The 17,225-nt window shown below is 62.2% G+C and overlaps 1 protein-coding gene across 3 annotated transcripts in view; it reads right to left on the bottom strand.

Moving 5' to 3' along the window:
* Nucleotides 1-667: 667 nt before the first annotated feature.
* VAC14 (VAC14 component of PIKFYVE complex) overlaps nt 668-17,225 on the bottom strand; it is a 98,116-nt gene continuing 81,558 nt past the window's right edge. For 2 of the 3 annotated variants that reach the window (XM_059904043.1, XM_059904044.1), the window contains exons 15-19: nt 10,891-11,065; nt 9,378-9,496; nt 8,110-8,189; nt 5,975-6,125; nt 668-1,272 (exon numbers count right to left, since the gene is read on the bottom strand). In XM_059904043.1, coding sequence (XP_059760026.1) covers nt 1,110-1,272; nt 5,975-6,125; nt 8,110-8,189; nt 9,378-9,496; nt 10,891-11,065 — 688 coding nt within the window. In that variant the 3' untranslated portion in view covers nt 668-1,109. Of the gene's footprint in view, nt 1,273-5,974; nt 6,126-8,109; nt 8,190-9,332; nt 9,497-10,890; nt 11,066-17,225 lie in introns of all 3 variants that reach the window. The other variant, XM_059904046.1, reaches the window with a different exon arrangement.

The following is a 17,225-nucleotide window of genomic DNA, read 5'->3' as shown; positions in this document are numbered from 1 at the left end:
CCAGGCAGGGAAACCCACCCTCCCGGCCCTATGCTGGGGCTCTGGGGAAAAGCCCGCGCAAGATCCTTCTCTTCTATTCCAGGGACCCACAAGAGCCACTTGGGAGATCATTAGGCCAATCCGAGGCTTCCCAAAGCCTGGGGTCAGGTGGACTCTGGCTTATAGGTTTGGTGAGCTAAGGATCATTTACCCAAATCAAGGGGTGGGGATGTGGGAAGCCCACCCCTTGCCCCGCCCAACTCCCTGCGCTGGTCTGGGCCTTCCCCTCCATCCCCAGTGACCTGGAATGTTCTGCAGTGTGCCCCTTCATTCAGAAACTCCTGAGGCTCACTCAGTTCATCTGTCTAGTGGGGACATGTCCCATGCCCCCTGGGCGGGGGTTGTCAGGATGGAAAAGTCAGATTAGGTGCCTGAGAAGGCAGGGTTCGGGGGCCAAGCCAGTGCTTGGTGCTCTCCAGGAAGAAGGGGCTGGTTCTACAGAGGTGAGGGCTGGGCCCAAGGCCCACACCCCAGTCAGGTGAGCGTGCAGAGAGCGGCCAGCCTCTCCTGGCAGAGCCAACACTCCTGGGACCACCATGAGAACAAATTTCTAGGACAGGCAGCAAGGTCCTGGGGCAACTGCAGCACCAGGCGGGGGCAGGCATCAGTGGGAAGGAGCAGGCCAGGCACGGGTTGCGTTTCTTTATTGGGGCAGAGGGTGCACCATTCATATGGACCTCTGTGCTGGTCCCTGTGTGCACAGATGTGTATACACATATGTACACACACATCCGCACGAGGCCAGAGCTCTGGTGCGCTGGGGAGGTCAAGCTCTTTTACAAGAGGGCATTAGAAAGAACCCGATTCCAGAAAATGGGGGCGTCTGAGGCTGCGGCCTCACCCTGGCGGGAAGCCAGCTCCGTCTGAATGCCAGAGTGCAGCTGACCGCGCTGGAGGGCCTGTGAGAGGAGCTTGGGTGGACAGAGCTTCCAGCCCCCAACCCTGCCCTGCGCTGGTGGCCAGGCCCAGCCCTGCCCCTGAGGCAGGTCCTCGGGTCTGTGGGGAGGGGGCCTGAAGACCCCAAGTGCTCCATGGGACCACTGCTTGGGCCCTTCTCCAGGCCAGGCCTATCAGAGGACAACCCTCCGGTCCAGGTGATCCCCACGCCCACTCCGCTGGTGCCTCACTTCCAGGTGCTTCTTCTGGACCCTTTCAAAGTGCTGCAGCAGCTCGGCGTAGTCGATGCTCGGGGAGTCTGCTTTCTGTGACTTGGGGGCTGCCTTCAGACCGTCTCTGGGGAAAGGGAGCAGAAGGGCTCAGCGTCAGTGTCTCAGCACATGATGGGGCTGCTGGAGCGGGTAAGCATCAGCCACAGGAGGGCAGTGGGGTCGGGGCAGGGCCACAGGCTGGGGGAGCTCGACCTCGGGGAGTCTGCCCACCTCAGGCCCAACAACCCTTCCCCAGCAGTGAGCCCCAAAGAGCAGGGAGCCCTGTGAGCATCCCCTCCCCCACAGGTGGTGGGACCAGTCAACACTGCTGCTTGGTAGGGCCTTCAGCCTGTGGGCTGGCAACGGTGCCCAGAGCAGGCATCACATCGGGAAGCATTTCCTGTTTATGAGTGGCTCCCTTCGGGGTGGAAGCCAGGGCTAGGAGCCAGCCAGGAAGCCAGCTGGGGCCTGGAACAGGGTCCAGGGAGAAGGGGGAGGAGGCAGCCTGGCCCTTTCTTTGGGGAAGGGCTAGGGCCGGGGACCACAGGGAGGGCTGAAGTCTACTGGCCCTCAACTTGGCAGGACATCTGTTTTTGAGTGTTGGGGCCCAGAGGCCTGCAGTCACTCTCTGTCCCTGGGGAAGGAGAGCTGGTCTCACCACTGGGCAGCTGATGCCTCCGGGAACTCCGCTTGCTAGCACTCTCCCCAGGTGCTCTGTACCGCCTCACGGCTTGTGCACTGCACAACTGCCACGGGCCTGATGCTCTCTATAGTTGGGCAATGCATTAGCCCTGCTGTCCCCTTCAAGCCCAGTGTTTAGCTTGCCCTGGGGGACTAGATCCACTTGGGCCCCTGTCCCATTTCTAATCATCACCCCAGCAGAGAGTCCCAAGAAAAGACTCTGCTTCTCTCATTCTGGCCTCACTGGAAGCCGATCTCTGTGGGCTGGGAAGGATCTGCTTCCAGGTCCTAAGGCCTGGTGGCCCTGGTAAGGGATCTCATGAAGGCTGTGGGCTGATCAGCTAAGCAGAGAATCCTTGGGCCCTTTGAGTTCATGAAAAGACCCCAATATGGCGGGAGAGGTCCAGGCAGCAGCTGAGCACAGGAGCTCGACAGACCTGGACCCAACTGTAACACGACCACCCCCTAGCCACTTGACCTTGGGCAGGTAACTCAGTATCCTCCTCTGTAAGGGGGTGCTGCCACAGGAACCACCCCATGGGGTGGGTGAGGATTCCTCCATACTCGACATGAAGAACTTGGCCTGATGCCCAGCCCCAGCCTAGGTACCCAATGGGTGCCCACTGTGGCTACAACTCTGTCCCTTTGAGGTAAGGCCAGCCGGGGCCCAGCAGCTCATTCCATTTGGGTGAATCACAATGGTGCTGTGACCATCCCACCAATGGTCAGAGCCTGAAAGCCATCTCTGACAAGCCACCAGGCCCAGGGGCATTGGGAACTCTTCCCATGGTTGGGATGCCATCTGGAGCCTGGAAGTGGGCCCCTTGTACCCCTACTCAGCCTGTTCCCTTCCTGTTAAAGACACACCACCTGACAACACCTTGGATTGTGGCCGTGGCTGCTTCTTTCTTGGGCCTCAGGCCCTGCCTCCGGAGCTGGGACTCAGGCAAATTCAACAAAGATCAAAACGAGCTGGGTGGGGCTTGCTCTAGGGGGCCAGACTGCGGGCAGCATTCTGGGCTCTGGCTGCTGCTTTCAACTCCCCTGGGAATGGGGAAGAGACATCCCTGTCCTAGTAATCTGTGGCCCGGGCGCTACTGCCCCAAGAGAGCAACTCCTGCTCCTGAGGATGCTGAGGGACACCCTGGAACTTGGAGCCCTAACTCCAGGGGGTGGCCAGATGCTACCCCAGCCCATGTAGGCCAGAACAGGGGGAGAGATGTGCAGGCCAGAGATGATCCTGAAGCGTGTTGTCTGAGGCTGGGCACCCACGGATCTGTATGCTCCTCTCCGCAACACTCTTTGCATTAGATCCAGAGGAGGGAATCTGAGATTAGGGGTTGCCAGGGAGATGCCAGCAACGGATGGCAAATCCAGGGTGATGTGCACAGATGTGGCCAGGTGAGGGTAGGGGTGGGGAGGAGTGGGCCGCACCTTGCTCTCTGGGCCCTCACGGAGGCAAGAAGTCCTTCCCCCCCATGACTCAGCGTCCCTTTGGGCAGACCCTTCCTGGCCTGAAGTCTTGGTAGCAGGGAGGGGTATGTCCATGGGTACGGGGACTCCACTGAGCATTGAGGCTGGGCCTCTCCCTGCTAGTCACAGTGGGCACGGCCGCTGCTCAGGCCTTCACGTTCTCTGTATGTTTACAGCAACCCTCAGGCAGTGAGTGGCTAGGGGACACCCAGCCAGCAGCACAGAGCTGGGGTACCCAAAGCCAGCCCTCTCTCCTGCCACTGCACCCACGCACCTGTCACCAGCTTCTCCTTCAGAGGCTCCCTCTTGCCTCACTGAGGAGACGGTCCCTGGGGAGTGGCCCAGAAGCCCGAGCGGAGGGCCAGGGTTCCCTAGCCCTGCCGGCACCCTGAGTGCACACAAGGGGGGGCAGGAATGGGCAAGGAGCAGAGACTCCCCCAGCTGTTCCCGGCACACGGGCCTGTCGGGCAACCTGACGCTGTCTTCCAGCTGCCCGCCTCTCCCGGGGCTGAGACTGTCCTCAGCCCCCTCTCCAGGGTGGGAGCTGTCCCTCTGTGCCCAACCCTGCAACCTGACCCTGCCCCCAGCTGTTCCTGAGGCCCCTTCCTTGCCCAAGGCTCCGCTGCCTTTTTCTATGACAGCTCTTCCTAGGTCCTTGCAAAGAAAGGCTGGGAACCCAAAGCCTTGAAGACTGAGCGGAACCGCAAGGATCCATTCAGTCCAAATGCTCACTTACTGATGAAGAAACCAAGGGCCCAGAGAGGGCATGGGGCTTGCCTGAGGTCACAGAGCAAATCCGCAGCAGAGCTCGGACCACATCCTAGTCCAGGCCTGCGAACAATCCGCTGACCCAGAGGCCTCAGCCCTGTGGCTCAAGACTTCCTGAGCCTGACCATGGGAGGTCTGGGGGAAAGCCTCATCCTCCCCAGCTTTCCTCTGCGGACTCGCTCTACTCCGGCTTAGGGAGCGCAGGGAGGAGTCCGACCGCTCTGAGCCTGCCTTCCTTTTCCACAGGACGTTCCTACATGAGGAGGCGTAGCAGGCAGAGCTCTGAGAAGGGACGGGCCCTCAGCAGCACAGGGGCCGTGGCCTGGCCCAGAGGTCACAGGGAAGCAGCCGTTCCTGCCTCCTTCTCACTTTCAGCTGTACCTTCCCGCCTAAGTGGCTGCCAGGGCGACCCTAACACCCGTTGGGCACTGGAAAGGCCAGCAGAGGCCAAGCCAGCAAAGCAAGGTGTGGCGTCAGGGCCCTTCCGACTCCCAGGAGATAGAGGTGCTCCGGCCAAGGGAATAAAATGCACACCTGACTCTGTGGCTGCTCCCGCTCCCCTGGGACACTCAGTGCGCTGAATGCCTTCCCCTGAGGATTAGCCGGTGGCACCACGAACGGCTGGGACAGGGACTAGCCCTCCAGCCCTGAGCGCTGCTGTCTGGGGAAAGGGGCAGGGTGGGCAGGAGCTGGGCCTTGGCCTGGGGGCCACACGTGCTGGGGGCTCCCAGCCCCTCCAGCGGCCTGAGGCCGACAACCCATTAGGGGCCCCACGCCCAGCCCCTGGAGAGACCAGGTCAGGTGGGAGGGGTGGTGGTGGCCTAGACCCTGGGGGACGGAGGGCACAGGGGCTCGGGTCAGGGGCCCAGAGTGCCGGGCAGGCCCATCTCAAGGCTGCCTGCATCCATCGCAAAGGCAAAGGCCCGAGACCTTTGGCGGGGGGCGAGGCGCCAGGCCTGCTGAGGGGGGTCTAACAGCTTGGGAGGGAATTCTAGACACACAGGGCATCTGATGCAAGCTGGGTGCGCTCCATTCAGCGTAAATCTTCTCAGTGGCTCTGCTTGTTTCCATGGTGACCCGACAAGTGAAATTTTCCATCTCTGATGCCAAATGCCTGTGGATGAGGCAAAGCCTCCAAGGGTTACCAAATATAGACATGACCCAACAGGCTCTGGGGACTGGGCCAGCAGTGGGTTCAGGGTGGGAGCCTGGATGCCCTCGAGGGGCTGCAGCCCTCCTCCCCAGAGGCTGCCGTGCTGGGCCTCTCCGCGGTAGAGCGCCTGGGACCCGTGCTTCCCGCGGACAGGTCGCAAGCGGGGTAGCCACGGGCACACCCTTGCCTCCCACTCCACTCAGGAGGAGATTGGGAGGGTCCCAGCAGTGCCAGGGTCACTCAGTGGCCAAGGGTTGAGCCTCTGCTACAGATGGGAAGGGAGGGCTTTCTGAGGCCCGGGAGGGACCCTATGTAGCTCTCTTGCCCATGTACCACCTGGGACGCAGTGTCTGAGCTGGGGCACGAATTCCTCCCCTCTGGACTTTCTCTCCAGGGGCCTCTGTTTGGGTCACGCCAGCACGCTCTCGGGTTTTTTGATTTAACTCCACCCTGACTGCTGGGAGAAGGTATTCCGACTACCTACCACCTCATAAACGCTCCTAGAATCTCCCAGCCCGGTGCTCTGATATGGAAACCCAAGGGCAAGTGGCTGCGGGGCGGACAGTGTCCGCAGTGACAGGAGGTGTGATGCCGAGCTAAGGGAGGGCCCTGGTAGCCCCTTTAAAACTCCAAGCTCGCCAGGCCCTGCCAGCCCAGCCGGCCCTGGCCCTGCTCGCTGGCAGAGCCCCGCCCCCATGAGCTGGGCACTTACCCTGTCTGCAGCAGCTCGGGGTTGGGCACGCACTGGAGCCGGTGGGAGAGCAGCTGGAAGGCGCTGCCCTGGGGCAGCAGCATGAGCAGGCCGTACAGGGCCTTGATCAGGTACGGGTTGTTCTTCACATCCAGCAGCTGCAGGCGCAGATCTGCGGGAGGGCAGAGGGCAGGGGTCGGGCACTGCTCTGGGTGGCACCTCAGCCTGGCCAGGAAAGGGCCAGCCTGGTGGCCAGGGCTCCTCCCAGCCAGACATGCCTGCCTCTCCTCCTGCAGCGTCTTAGCCGTCCCCACGATCCCATTGTTCTTTCTTCTGACCTGCCCGCCTGCCTTCCGTCTGATCTTCCCAACAGTCACCTCAGCCTGGCGACCCCCAGCCTGCTGCCAGGCCCGGTCCCCTCCCCCAACACTCACTGCCTCCCTGGCGATGAGGGGGCTTGGGGCCTGTAGCGTAACAGATTCCCCGGTCTGCTCTGCACGTGCCAGCACGAGAGAGCTATAAATAGGGTGAGCTGGAGAGAAAGACTGGATTAGGGCAGCTTTAAGGGAGGGCAGGATGGAAAAACGCTTTGGTGTGTGACTAAACACACATCAAGCCCATGAGTGTCTGGTGGATGCTTTTGGAAATCCATCTCAGCTACCAGCCCTGCCTCCACCCGACCAGACGGCGGGGAGACGCTCCCGGGTCTTGCCTAGCATCCGTCCCAGATAAACAGGCCCACGTGGCTCTCCTCCGAGCCCTTCCAGGAGCATCACTTGTTTCTACCTTCTCTGAGGCCCAGTCTCAGGCATCCTTGGTGGAGGACAAACCACAAACTTCTGGAGAGACTATGTCACCCCAGCAGCTGTATGGGGGACTTGGGGCCAGGGTGAGCCAGGAAGCAGGGGCCTCTCACAGCAGCCCCTCCCCTCGCCCCAGGTGGCAGTCGTGCCCAGGCCCAGCGACTCCAGAAGAGGCGGGGACCTATTTTGAATCCAGTCCTGCGCCCTGGGTGAGCTGGGCTATGGGGCCAAGCCAGCTACCAGGGGGTCTAGGGTTGGAATGGGTGCTGGGCAGGACCAGGGGACGTCTGCTGTGGTCACCCCACCAAAGCCCTGGGCCTGGAGAGAAGGTGTTCGTGGCTTCTCTAGGGTCAGGTGGACCTGCCCCCAGGTGAGCGTGTGCCAGGCTGCCCTGGGAGGCCTTTGGGGAAGTGAAATGTCAGGCCAGGGGGCCATTTGGGACAGGCTTCGATGCACTGCCCTGGGAACAGGGTCTCCCTCCTGCTCTTGGGTCCCCCGGGCATCTGTTACTGTGATGGCTGGCTGTTTGGAGAAGCTGTCTTCTGTTTGGATGGGAGGGGGCCCCTCGGCCCCTGGGTTTGCCTTTGGGCTCCAGGGTGAAGGCCGATGGGCTCGGCCTGGGCAGATCGGGGCACCACCACAGCAGGAGGCCTGGGTGACCAGCCCGGCAGGAGGGTGGCCACCGGCAGGGCTGCCTCCCGGCTTCACTACCACGCCGTAAGCACACGAGCGTCATTCAGAGACTTGCCTGCTTTGGGGAGCGGGCACTGTATATGTGTTGAGGCGCCAGGAGCTGCACTCGCCCCAGCCAGCTGCCACTTTGCACATTCAGCCCGGGTGTTACAATCAGGCAGCTCCTGCCCATCAGCTCCCAGCAAACGCCAGCTCTGCTTTGCAGAGGGACGAGGGGGTGGCTCCTGGGCACAAGGGAGCAACCTGCGGGTGGGCCCAGGGTGCCCCCAGCTTCCAAAAGCCACGGCAGAGGGCAGCGTGCTCGGAGGGGTGGCCGGGGACAGCCCTGGGACGGCTGCTCCACCTGCCCCCCGGCGGCACTGCTCCAGGTCTCCCCGGCAGAGGTGACACTATTCTTCAGGTGGGTTTTGCCATCAGCGCTGGCCTGGGTCGAGCCCCGCCTTAAGGCACACGGGCAGGACCCACGCTCTGATGCCGCGTGTCCCAGCCCTGTGTACCTCCTCAGCCCTGTCATCCCCATCCTTACGTTCTTGACATTCTAGAAGCATCCCTGGGGTGACTGTTCTCGCTCCCTCCCCAGTGGCAGCCAAGAGCTGCTCTCTGAGCTTGGCTCCCTCCCACCTCCCTCCAGGCCTCGGAGGCCAGAGGCAGGGCGCTCACATGTGAAGATGGGGCACTCGATCAGCTGCACCAGCTTGTCTACCTCCGTGAGGAAATCCACAGTGACCTCCAGGTCCCCGCTGGGTGGGTGGTCAAGGGAAGTGGGACCACTGGCCAGGGCAGCCTGCCTCTCTGGGGGCGGGGGCAGCCGGGGAGCTGGGCCCTAGGGGCTCGACCCGGCGGCAAGAGCACACCTCCCACTGGGCCCTGGCTTCCAGGCACAGAGCGTGTTTCCACCTGAGCAGGATCAGGACACAAAGGACAGCAGCCTATTGTCCCTCTGCCTTTCTGTCCCTCTAAATGAAGAGCGGCACAGCTGTCCCCCTGCGCGGGCACTCCGGCTCTGCTCCGGCAGCTCTCTCCTCTGTGCCCTCCAGGCCCTGAAAGGCTCTCACCGCCCTGCAGCCTACGGGGGAGGGCTGGGCAGGAAAGGCCCCTGTTCCTGCCTGAGTGGATGCCTGTCAGCAGGGCCAAGGTCAGGGCTGCTGCGAGCCTGGGGCCTGCAGTCCTCGGGTCACGCCGGTGGCTGAGAGGAGCAAATCGTAGTTTGAAGGCGAGCGGGCACCCTGAGGGAGCCAGGCGAGGCCACAGCTGACCCTCAGTGGAGGCACCTCAGGGCCCCTCTTTCCTTACCCCCCAACTCCTGGCCCATCAGGGAAGGAGACCAATTTTGCATCCTAAATGTCTGTCCAATCCGGGTCACACGCCAGGCATTCACAGAGGAAGCTGGTTTGCTTCACGGTGTTTCAAACAAAAGCCGACCATGGATGCCCTTCTCGGAGGCAGGCCCTGAGGGGCGCTCCCTCTCCCTGAGGCCTCCCCTCCAGCCTGCTTCTCCCTGTCGGGTCCTCTGCCGGGCCCTGGCTCTGTGGCCCCCAAAGGTCCTGAGCTCCTCACCTACCGGCCTGCTGCAGCCCGGCAGCCCCCCTGCTCCCGGGCCTTCTCTCCCCACCCTGCCCCAGCACCGGGCGGAGGGCACCCTGCCTCTTTCTCGGGGCACCCTTACCTAGGTAAGCCCCCGTCCCTGATCCCCAGCTCACAAAGCTTCTCCAGGGCCAGCTCCCCTCTACGAGGCCCTAGATGACCCTGTTTCCTCAAATCCACCCCTCACGGTGCCCTCACGGGTCCTGATGTCCCAAGGGCCGGAGGCGGAGCGCAGGGTCAGGGCAGAAGGATGGCAGTCGGGCCACCACGTGGGTGGGAAGGGAGCACCCGGCCCCCACCTGTCCCTCAGAGGCTGGGCTGGAAGAACAGTGAGTGAAGGATACAACTTCTGGATGAGGTCGTAGGCATGCCGGTAGTTCTGGGTGAGGAAGCAGAGGGACACCGTGGTGACTGGGTTGTGGCACCAGGAGCGGTATAGGCAGCAGAACAGGTTCTGGCTCTCCTGAGGGGGGAGAGGTGTGAGCAGTTAATCGAGCCCCGGCTCCTTCCCCACGCGGGTCCGCGGCCCAGACTCAGGGCCCCGCTCGGAGCGCCAGGGACCCAGCTCGGCACCCGGGCCGTGTTTGGCAGCCCAGCTGGGAACGAGCTGTCACAAAGGAAACGCTCAGACCCTGTCATTTCTCTCTGTCCCACAGAGCCACGTGGTGATGGCTGTGAGGGCCTGCTCGGGAGTGAGCCTGTCCTTTGTGCTGGTGTTTCTGCCCTCGGCAAACAACAGTAATCGTCCTCTCCACAGCCCTGTGGTCCCGGAGCCTGTGGGGCTGGCAGGGGGTGTGACCGGAGGGGGGTGGGGAGGAAGCTTCCTCAGGGCCCAGGCTCTCCCTGGCAGTGCCCTCCTGCCGTCCTCAAATGCCATCTCTTCCCTCCTCTGCAGCCCACCTTGCACTCGGGAACCAGCCCAGGAGCTGAGCCCACACTTGAGAGCCCCTGCCCTGAGGAACATTCTTTAGGCCTCTGCGAATGTCTGGAAGGAACCACAGGAAGAAGGCAGGGGTGTGGCCTGGGTCATTCCCAGTGGCTCGGCCCCAGATGCCCTCAGGCGCAGGCTTGGATGTCTTGGAGACTCCCTGAGAGAGGGCCGAGGCAGTGTCTGAGCTGGGAAGGTGGTGACCACAGCCCAGATGAAACCCCTGGAGCTGCCAGCATGTCTGGGATGGCGGCTACCCCCGGGGGCCCCCTCCTTTTGGCCGAGCAAGGCCTTTGACCCGTGTCCCCCAGAGCAGTTCGGTAGAATGGTGAGCGCCTCCCTGCTCTCTCTGACCAGCCCTGGTGGGTCCTCACTGAAAGCCTGGGCCAGGCAGCACTGTGACACACCCTGGCTTACACAGGGCATCCTGTAAGTCAGATGTGTCCCTCTGTGGGAGAGAGGGGTCCTGGCCAAGCAGGAGGGTGAGGAGAGCAACGACCCCGGATCCCCAGCGGGGTTGCAATCCAGAGGCCTGACCCTGACTGGGTGACACGGCCCGGCAGGTCTGACCCTGCCGGGTCCTGCAAGGCGGGCTCGGAACCCAACCTACTCTGTGTGCGAGGAGACAGTGCTGGTGGGGTCGGGGTGTCAGGGAGGGCACGTGGACCTGGAGCAGGGTCTGGAGTCTTCTGTGGGCAGAGACCTCTAGAGCGGGTAGCTCCAAGGAAACCCGCTGTGACTCCCTCCCATGGCTGGCACTTACACGCAGCCAACCCAGGGGGACCCCTATTTGACAGTGGACCAGGGAGACCTCAGGTCACATTCTCGTCTCCTCCCCGCCAACCTCCGGGTAACGAGGGCTGGGCTGGCATGGCCGCGCCCGTGGGCACATAGATGACACCAGGCTGGAGCCTGTGGGCGAGGAGTACCGGGGTCTTCAGGTCCTTGAGCTGGTTTCGCAGCTGGAAGAGCTCAGTGGAGGTAAGCAGGATGGTGTTGAGGGTGTGGACCATGGTCGAGGCGAACTTGAGGTCCTCCTCCCGGAGCAGGATGTCCGCCATCGAGTGGAAGATGTTCTCCGCGTTCAGCAGGAGGCAGAGCTGCCTGGAAAACGGGCCGAGTGGAGGCTCTGGAGACCTCTGGGCCTCAGCCTCGGAGCCCTCTCCTTGGTCTTCCTCAGCAGCTCCTGAGGAAACCTGCTCTTTCCTGGGCCTGGTGCGGGACCCTGGCTCTGGGGCCTGCGGGGGGCCAAGGGGGTCGCTCACAGCGGACCTGGCTCCACGCCTCTCGGCAACTCCAGAGCCCCACGGGCTCCATCTATCCCCCCACCCACCCCAGGCCAGGAAGTGGAATCCCGAGAGAAGCAGCGGGGCCTCTGGCTACCAGGGTGGCCCCAGGAGCCCTGAGGTACCTTTCTGATCTCCCACATAGCATAGCAACGCCTCCCCATGTGCCAAGGCGCTCTGTGTCCCTTCCTGGCTTTACTTTTCTGGCTAGAGATTATCTTTACGTGACAAATACGCATTCTGGTCATCCGTGGATGGTGTCCCCCCACCCTCCCCCGTGAGAGCCCCTGGGTCAGGAGCTTGTTTGGGCTGTTCACGGTGCCACCCACGCCTGCACGTAGCAGGGGCTCGGTAGGTGCTCGTGGGATGAACAAACCCTAAGGCAACCCTGAGTTTTACCTTCGCTGTTCCAATAATGAAACTCTGGTGGGGAGGCCAAGTGACTCGGCCAAGGTCACGGGATTACTTAGGGCCAATTCTTCCCACTATCTCTCCTCTAATAAGAGTCTTGTGGGGGATAAGACGCGGGCTTTGTGAAAAGGAGTCTCCATTTTATAAAAGGGAAAACAGGGAACCCAGAGAATGGAGGAGGAAAGCAGTTTTCCCAGGGTCCCTGGGCCAAGGTGACGTCCACAGTGACAGGCAGGTATCAAGGACAAGGCTCAGGGAAGCCTGTTGACCTCCCTAGTTTGCTGCTTGCCCACAGAGGCCTGGCCTTGAGGGGATGAGCAGACCTTCCTGCTGGGAGTTTAAGGATCCCAAGGCTCCTGAAACTAAGAAGAGCAAACCAAGGAGCTGGCAAGTGGCTGGTAAGGAGGGTGGGGTGTGGCCCCCGCGCCCTGCCTGTTGGGCGCCGGTGTCAGCATGGCACCCCTTCCCCATCTCCTGGTCTCTGCTCCAGGGAAGCATCCACAGACCAGGCCTCAGGCTTGTGGGGACAATGGGTCTGAGGCCCCAAGGTCTCAGGTGCTGGACAAAATGAGTCCCATTTGGAGCCAACGAGCCTGAAATATGTCCACCCCAGGTCACCAAACTCACACTAAACTCGGCGTTATCAGGGTCTGGCTTCCTGTTTCCTTCCAAACGCCAGCCACGCCTTGGGGCCAGACTGGAGAAGATTCTTCCCCACACCCGGCTCCAAAAAATCCCAGAGCATTTGGTAACAGAGAGGCCAAACCACGAGGCGCAAGCAGCAGGCAGGCCGTCTCCAGCCTAGGCCCAGCTGGAACCGGCAGGCTTGGGCAAGAAACCACCAGAGAAATGGAAACAAAGCTGTTGGGGGGATGGGGCCGGCGGGTGGCGTGGGGAAAGCCGTGCCGTCGTTGTGGGAGGGTAGGGGGAGCCCCCCTGCTCACCTGGTGTGGGTGGAGGAGGGGCCCGGGCCCTGGAGCCTGGTGCCCCTGACCAGCTGTGTCATCCAGTGTGTCTGTGTGACAATTTCTCCACCTCCGAATTGGGGGTGACATCTACCTGCAGCATGGGGGCTACTCAGAGGGCATTCATCAAGACTAGTGGCAACTCGTGTGGGTGCATAGTATGTGGCAAATGGGACCCCTGGTTGGGTACCTTGTTGGTACCACGGGTGGGGGACGAGGGCCAGCTCCCAGGAGGACGCCTGGCCCTTCAGCAGAGCCTAGGCAGCACTTCCTGTCCCCTCGTGGTCCTCCCACCCCGAGACGACCCCATCTCCAGGGCTGTGGGATAGAAATGTTTCAGCAGGGCGGGCCGGGGAGGAAGGGGAGCATTCTGACAAATGGTCACAAATGCCCGTCGCCTGCAGCTGCTGCCGTCTCCATGACGGGGGCCAACAGCTGAGGCTGCTGCCAGGCAGCGCTCTCCAGGGACCACAGGCCTGATGGGACCCGCAGCAGCTGAAGGGCGGGGGTGGTGCTCTCACGTGAGGATGGCTGAGGAGGGTGCGGAGGGACAGGCAAGGGGGTGGCGATGAGCGGAGGCGGGCGCCAAGGCCTCCTGCTGTCCCTAATAACCTGGAAACACTGGGGAGCCACAGAAGGTCAGGGATGGCAGAGTATTCCGGAAATACTCTTGCCACCACGGCGCTCTCCTCCTCTGCTCTCTCCCTCGTCTGCACCTCTTGGTGGTCATGTCTGGTCCCATGGAAATCTTCAAAGCCATCTCTAGATCAGCGGCTCCCACACGTGCCTCTTGAGCCCCCACTGAGCTCTGGATGGACACCGCCTGCCTGGTGGACGCCCTGCTTGGCTGCCCAACAGGCATTTCAGACTCGGCGGGGCCAAAGCACATCTCTTGGTTTCCCCCTAGACTCTGGTCCCCCAGCCTTCAGGGGGGCATCGGCGCCCCGCGGCCTCAGGAAGTGGCATCACTGCCCACCCAGCTGCTCCAGCCCAAAACCAAGGAGTCCTCCTTGATCCTCTGGGCCCCTCTGTCCAGTGTACCAGCAAGCCCAGGGGCTCTGCCTTCAGGGCACACCTGGCTCCCGGCCCGTCTCAGCTGCCCTGCCCTGGGCCAAGGGTCAGCCCTCTCTTGCCTGGTCAATTCCAAGCCAGCTTCTAATTGGTCTCCCTGTGTCTTCTCTCACCCCACCATTCACCCTCCATGCACCAACTGGGGCGCTTCTTAAAAAGTCCTAATCAGGGCTTCCCTGGTGGCGCAGTGGTTGAGAATCTGCCTGCCAATGCAGGGGACACGGGTTCGAGCCCTGGTCTGGGAAGATCCCACATGCCGCGGAGCAGCTGGGCCCGTGAGCCACAATTACTGAGCCTGCGCGTCTGGAGCCTGTTCTCCGCAACAAGAGAGGCCGCGATAGTGAGAGGCCCGCGCACCGCGATAGTGAGAGGCCCGCGCACCGCGATGAAGAGTGGCCCCCGCTTGCCACAACTAGAGAAAGCCCTCGCACAGAAACGAAGACCCAACACAGCCATAAATAAATAAATAAACAAATACTTAAAAAAAAAAAAAAAAGTCCTCATCAGAGCATGGGCCTCCTCAGCGGCTTCCTGCTGGATCTAAATAAACCCAGCTCCTGACCACGGCCTCCAGGCCCCACACTTTCTGGTCGGCTCCTCACCAACCTCAGCTCTTATGAGTCCTCCTTTACCCACGATGTGCAGGCCTCTCCTGCGTTTCTTCTGTTCCTGACCTCTGCCCTGGCCTGGGCAGCTCTTGCCAGGGACCAGCGCACATCTGGCTCCCTCCAGCCAGGGAGATCTCAGCTCCAACCCCAGCCTCAGGGGAAGCCTCTGTCCCATGCACACCCCTCTGCCACCAGCCCTTTCTAAGGGAAGTCCTGTTTCTTTCCAAGCGTTTCTCATCACCTGAGTCATCTGGTTGATGGACTCGTTTACTGGGTCCCCTGCTGTCTCTCCCACCAGAACATGAGCTGCAAAGGGCAGGGCCTTGCCTGTGACCCTCAGGTCCCTCATACCAAGAATCACTTTTGCACATTACCGCATGGAGGAGCTGCGCTGATCTCCACCCAAGGTTTCATGAACAGACCCGGAGACGTTCCTCTGCCCCATTCCAGCACATCCCTTAGCTGCTCCTGGGCGTGCCCCGGCACGCTGTGCCAGCCTGGTCTGCAGAGAGCAGCTGCCCTGACGGTACATTTTCAGCCTATCACCCAGGGCCTGGCTGCCCGGTCCAGGGAGACCTCAGGAGACGCCCAAGCCGCCAGGACAGCCTGAAGGGTCAGCCACAGCACATCACACCAAGGGGTCTCCCCCTGAGCACCGCTGATTAAACCACCACGGGAGGGGAGGGAAAAGGAGGGGAGGGACGGGGAGGAGCCGGGAAGAGGGACCATGGAGGAGCGGCAGCGGGGGCACACGCGGCATCTAGCCTTCATGCCCTGCCCGCTGTGCTCTGGATGTTCGCAGCTACACCTGCTTCAGGGGGGTTGTCTCTTCCGCCCCAGGAGGCCGCTGGACAGAGCCTGGAGGGCTGCGGCAGCGGCTCACAGGGCTCCATCAAAGGGGGCTCCAGCCCTGCAGACCGGCAGGGGCAGGAAGTGGGGGGGAGTGGCGGTGGGGGTCACCTGTCACCTCACCCGGCCTTTGCTGTCTCATCCCAAGGTCACTGTAGTCTGGAGAAAAGGAAGACGCCTCCAGACTGCCGGGTCATGAAGCTTCCAGGAGGCAGGAATAATAAAGTGTTAGCTCCCGGGGAGCCCTGAGCACACGCCAGGCACCGTGCAGAGGGTGTTACATGAGTCCGCTTGGAGCAGTTCAGGGGTGATGGAAAGGACAGTGGCTCACGTCTGCACGTGCTCACCGGGCTCAGGGCACCGTCTGGGCCTTTTAGGGGAAGGCGAGTCTGGGTCGGTGGGCTGGGCTGTACCTTGCGAGCTCTGGACACCTGAGGAGGATTCTTCCTCCTGCATCAGGAAGGTAGGGGAGGAAGGAAAGGGGCCCACTTTTCACTCAGCCCTGAGTCTGTGGCATGACCCACACAGGCGGCCTCAGTCTCCCTGCACCCGGCCCCAGGCTCCTCCCGCGGCATCCTGAGTCCTCACACGAGCCTGCACCCCCAGGCAGAGGGGCCCAGTCACACAGCTGCCCAGGGGACGAGGAAGGGTGGATCCAGACCCAGAAGCCAAGTTCCCTTCCCCACTTTGCCTCCTAGGTGCCTGTCGTGAGCGGGCACGGGTGCTGTCCCCGCCCGGGGGGGCCTGGCAGATGGCTGCCTCGCAGGGCTGCTGCGTCATCACTTCTCTGTTGAGCCCCCGCCCGGCTTGAGCTGCCTGCTGGGCTCTCAAGCAGAGCATCAATAATGGAACACAGCTTGCAAGCATTAAACATTTGCCCATATTTTTTAATACCCATATTAAAGTGCTATTCATCATGAGACAATGGCTTGGAAAATACTTGGGGACAAGGCAGAGGTGGGGTGGGAGCGAACTTGGATGAGGTCTGGGGGGGCACAACCTGGAGGCCCACCTTAGGGCTGGGGTCCACATGCGTGGGCCCCAAGGTGGCCCGTGGTGTGTGGCCGTGAGGCCCCGCGGATGGGGCTCTGCCTCCCTCTCCTCCAGCCGCCCGCTGCTGCCTGGACAGCTGTTCCCATGCTCTGGGTCTGGGTTCATGCTGGGGAGGGAACAGCTCTCTTTGGTCCCTCTGTCACATACCAGGAGCTCTCAGAGGAGCAATCTCCCTTCGGTCAGCTCTGAAGCCCCCGGGACGCAAGAGAGGGACCGCCGCTTTCTCTAATGCACAGAGAGGCCTTCTTTGGGGCGGCCTCAAAAGGCCAAGACACTTGCTGGGGCCGAGGAAGGCACTCTGGGGCAGTGCCTGCCTGGAAGTGGCCACACCACACTTGCTGGGCTGGTGTGAGCTTCGCGTCACTGTCCCTTCAACCACAAACACTGGCCAAGCATCCACCAGACTCTGTCCCTGAAAGGCCACTGGCCTCGGTGGTGGCCACGGTGGGAGGTGCTCTCCTGTCCCCAGCCTGGTACCCACCCACGGCCCCTGCTTCAGATGACATGTGGGCCAGAGCGGGTGGGAGGAAGACATCAGCTGCCTTGCAGGAGGCTTGGAGAGGGCCGGTCGTGCCCCGAGGCCATGTGGCCCAGGCTGGGCGGGAGGAGGCTGCCTCACGGGGAAGGCACGGGCAGAGGCCAGCCCCACCGGGCCACCAGGGAGCCTGGTGCTGTCCTCTGCTCTGTCCTGGCGTGGGAAAGGGGCCACACGCCGCTTCTTTTCTAGGGACCTGGACCAGGTTGGGCAGGGTCAAGTCTCAGTGTGGAAGCCAAGAGCTGCCCAGTGGCTCTGAGCCCTGCCCTCCCCCCGCCTGGGCTGCGTGCACGGCAGGTGAGAAAAGGTGCATGCCACACTTCAGGCGCCTCTCGTGCAGGCATCCTGGACAGCAGGGCCGGATCATTTCCCCAGAGGCCCCACCTTCTCCCTCTAGCCTGAGTCTCCTTCCTTGGTCTCCATCCCCAGCCGCACGTGTCCTGACCAGGCCAACACTGTGCATGGAGGGCTAGGCCCTCACTTCCT

Source organism: Balaenoptera ricei, chromosome 19 (genome assembly GCF_028023285.1).
Source record: "Balaenoptera ricei isolate mBalRic1 chromosome 19, mBalRic1.hap2, whole genome shotgun sequence".
Taxonomy (NCBI): Eukaryota; Metazoa; Chordata; class Mammalia; order Artiodactyla; family Balaenopteridae; genus Balaenoptera; species Balaenoptera ricei.
This window is presented reverse-complemented; position numbering and strand designations above follow the sequence as displayed.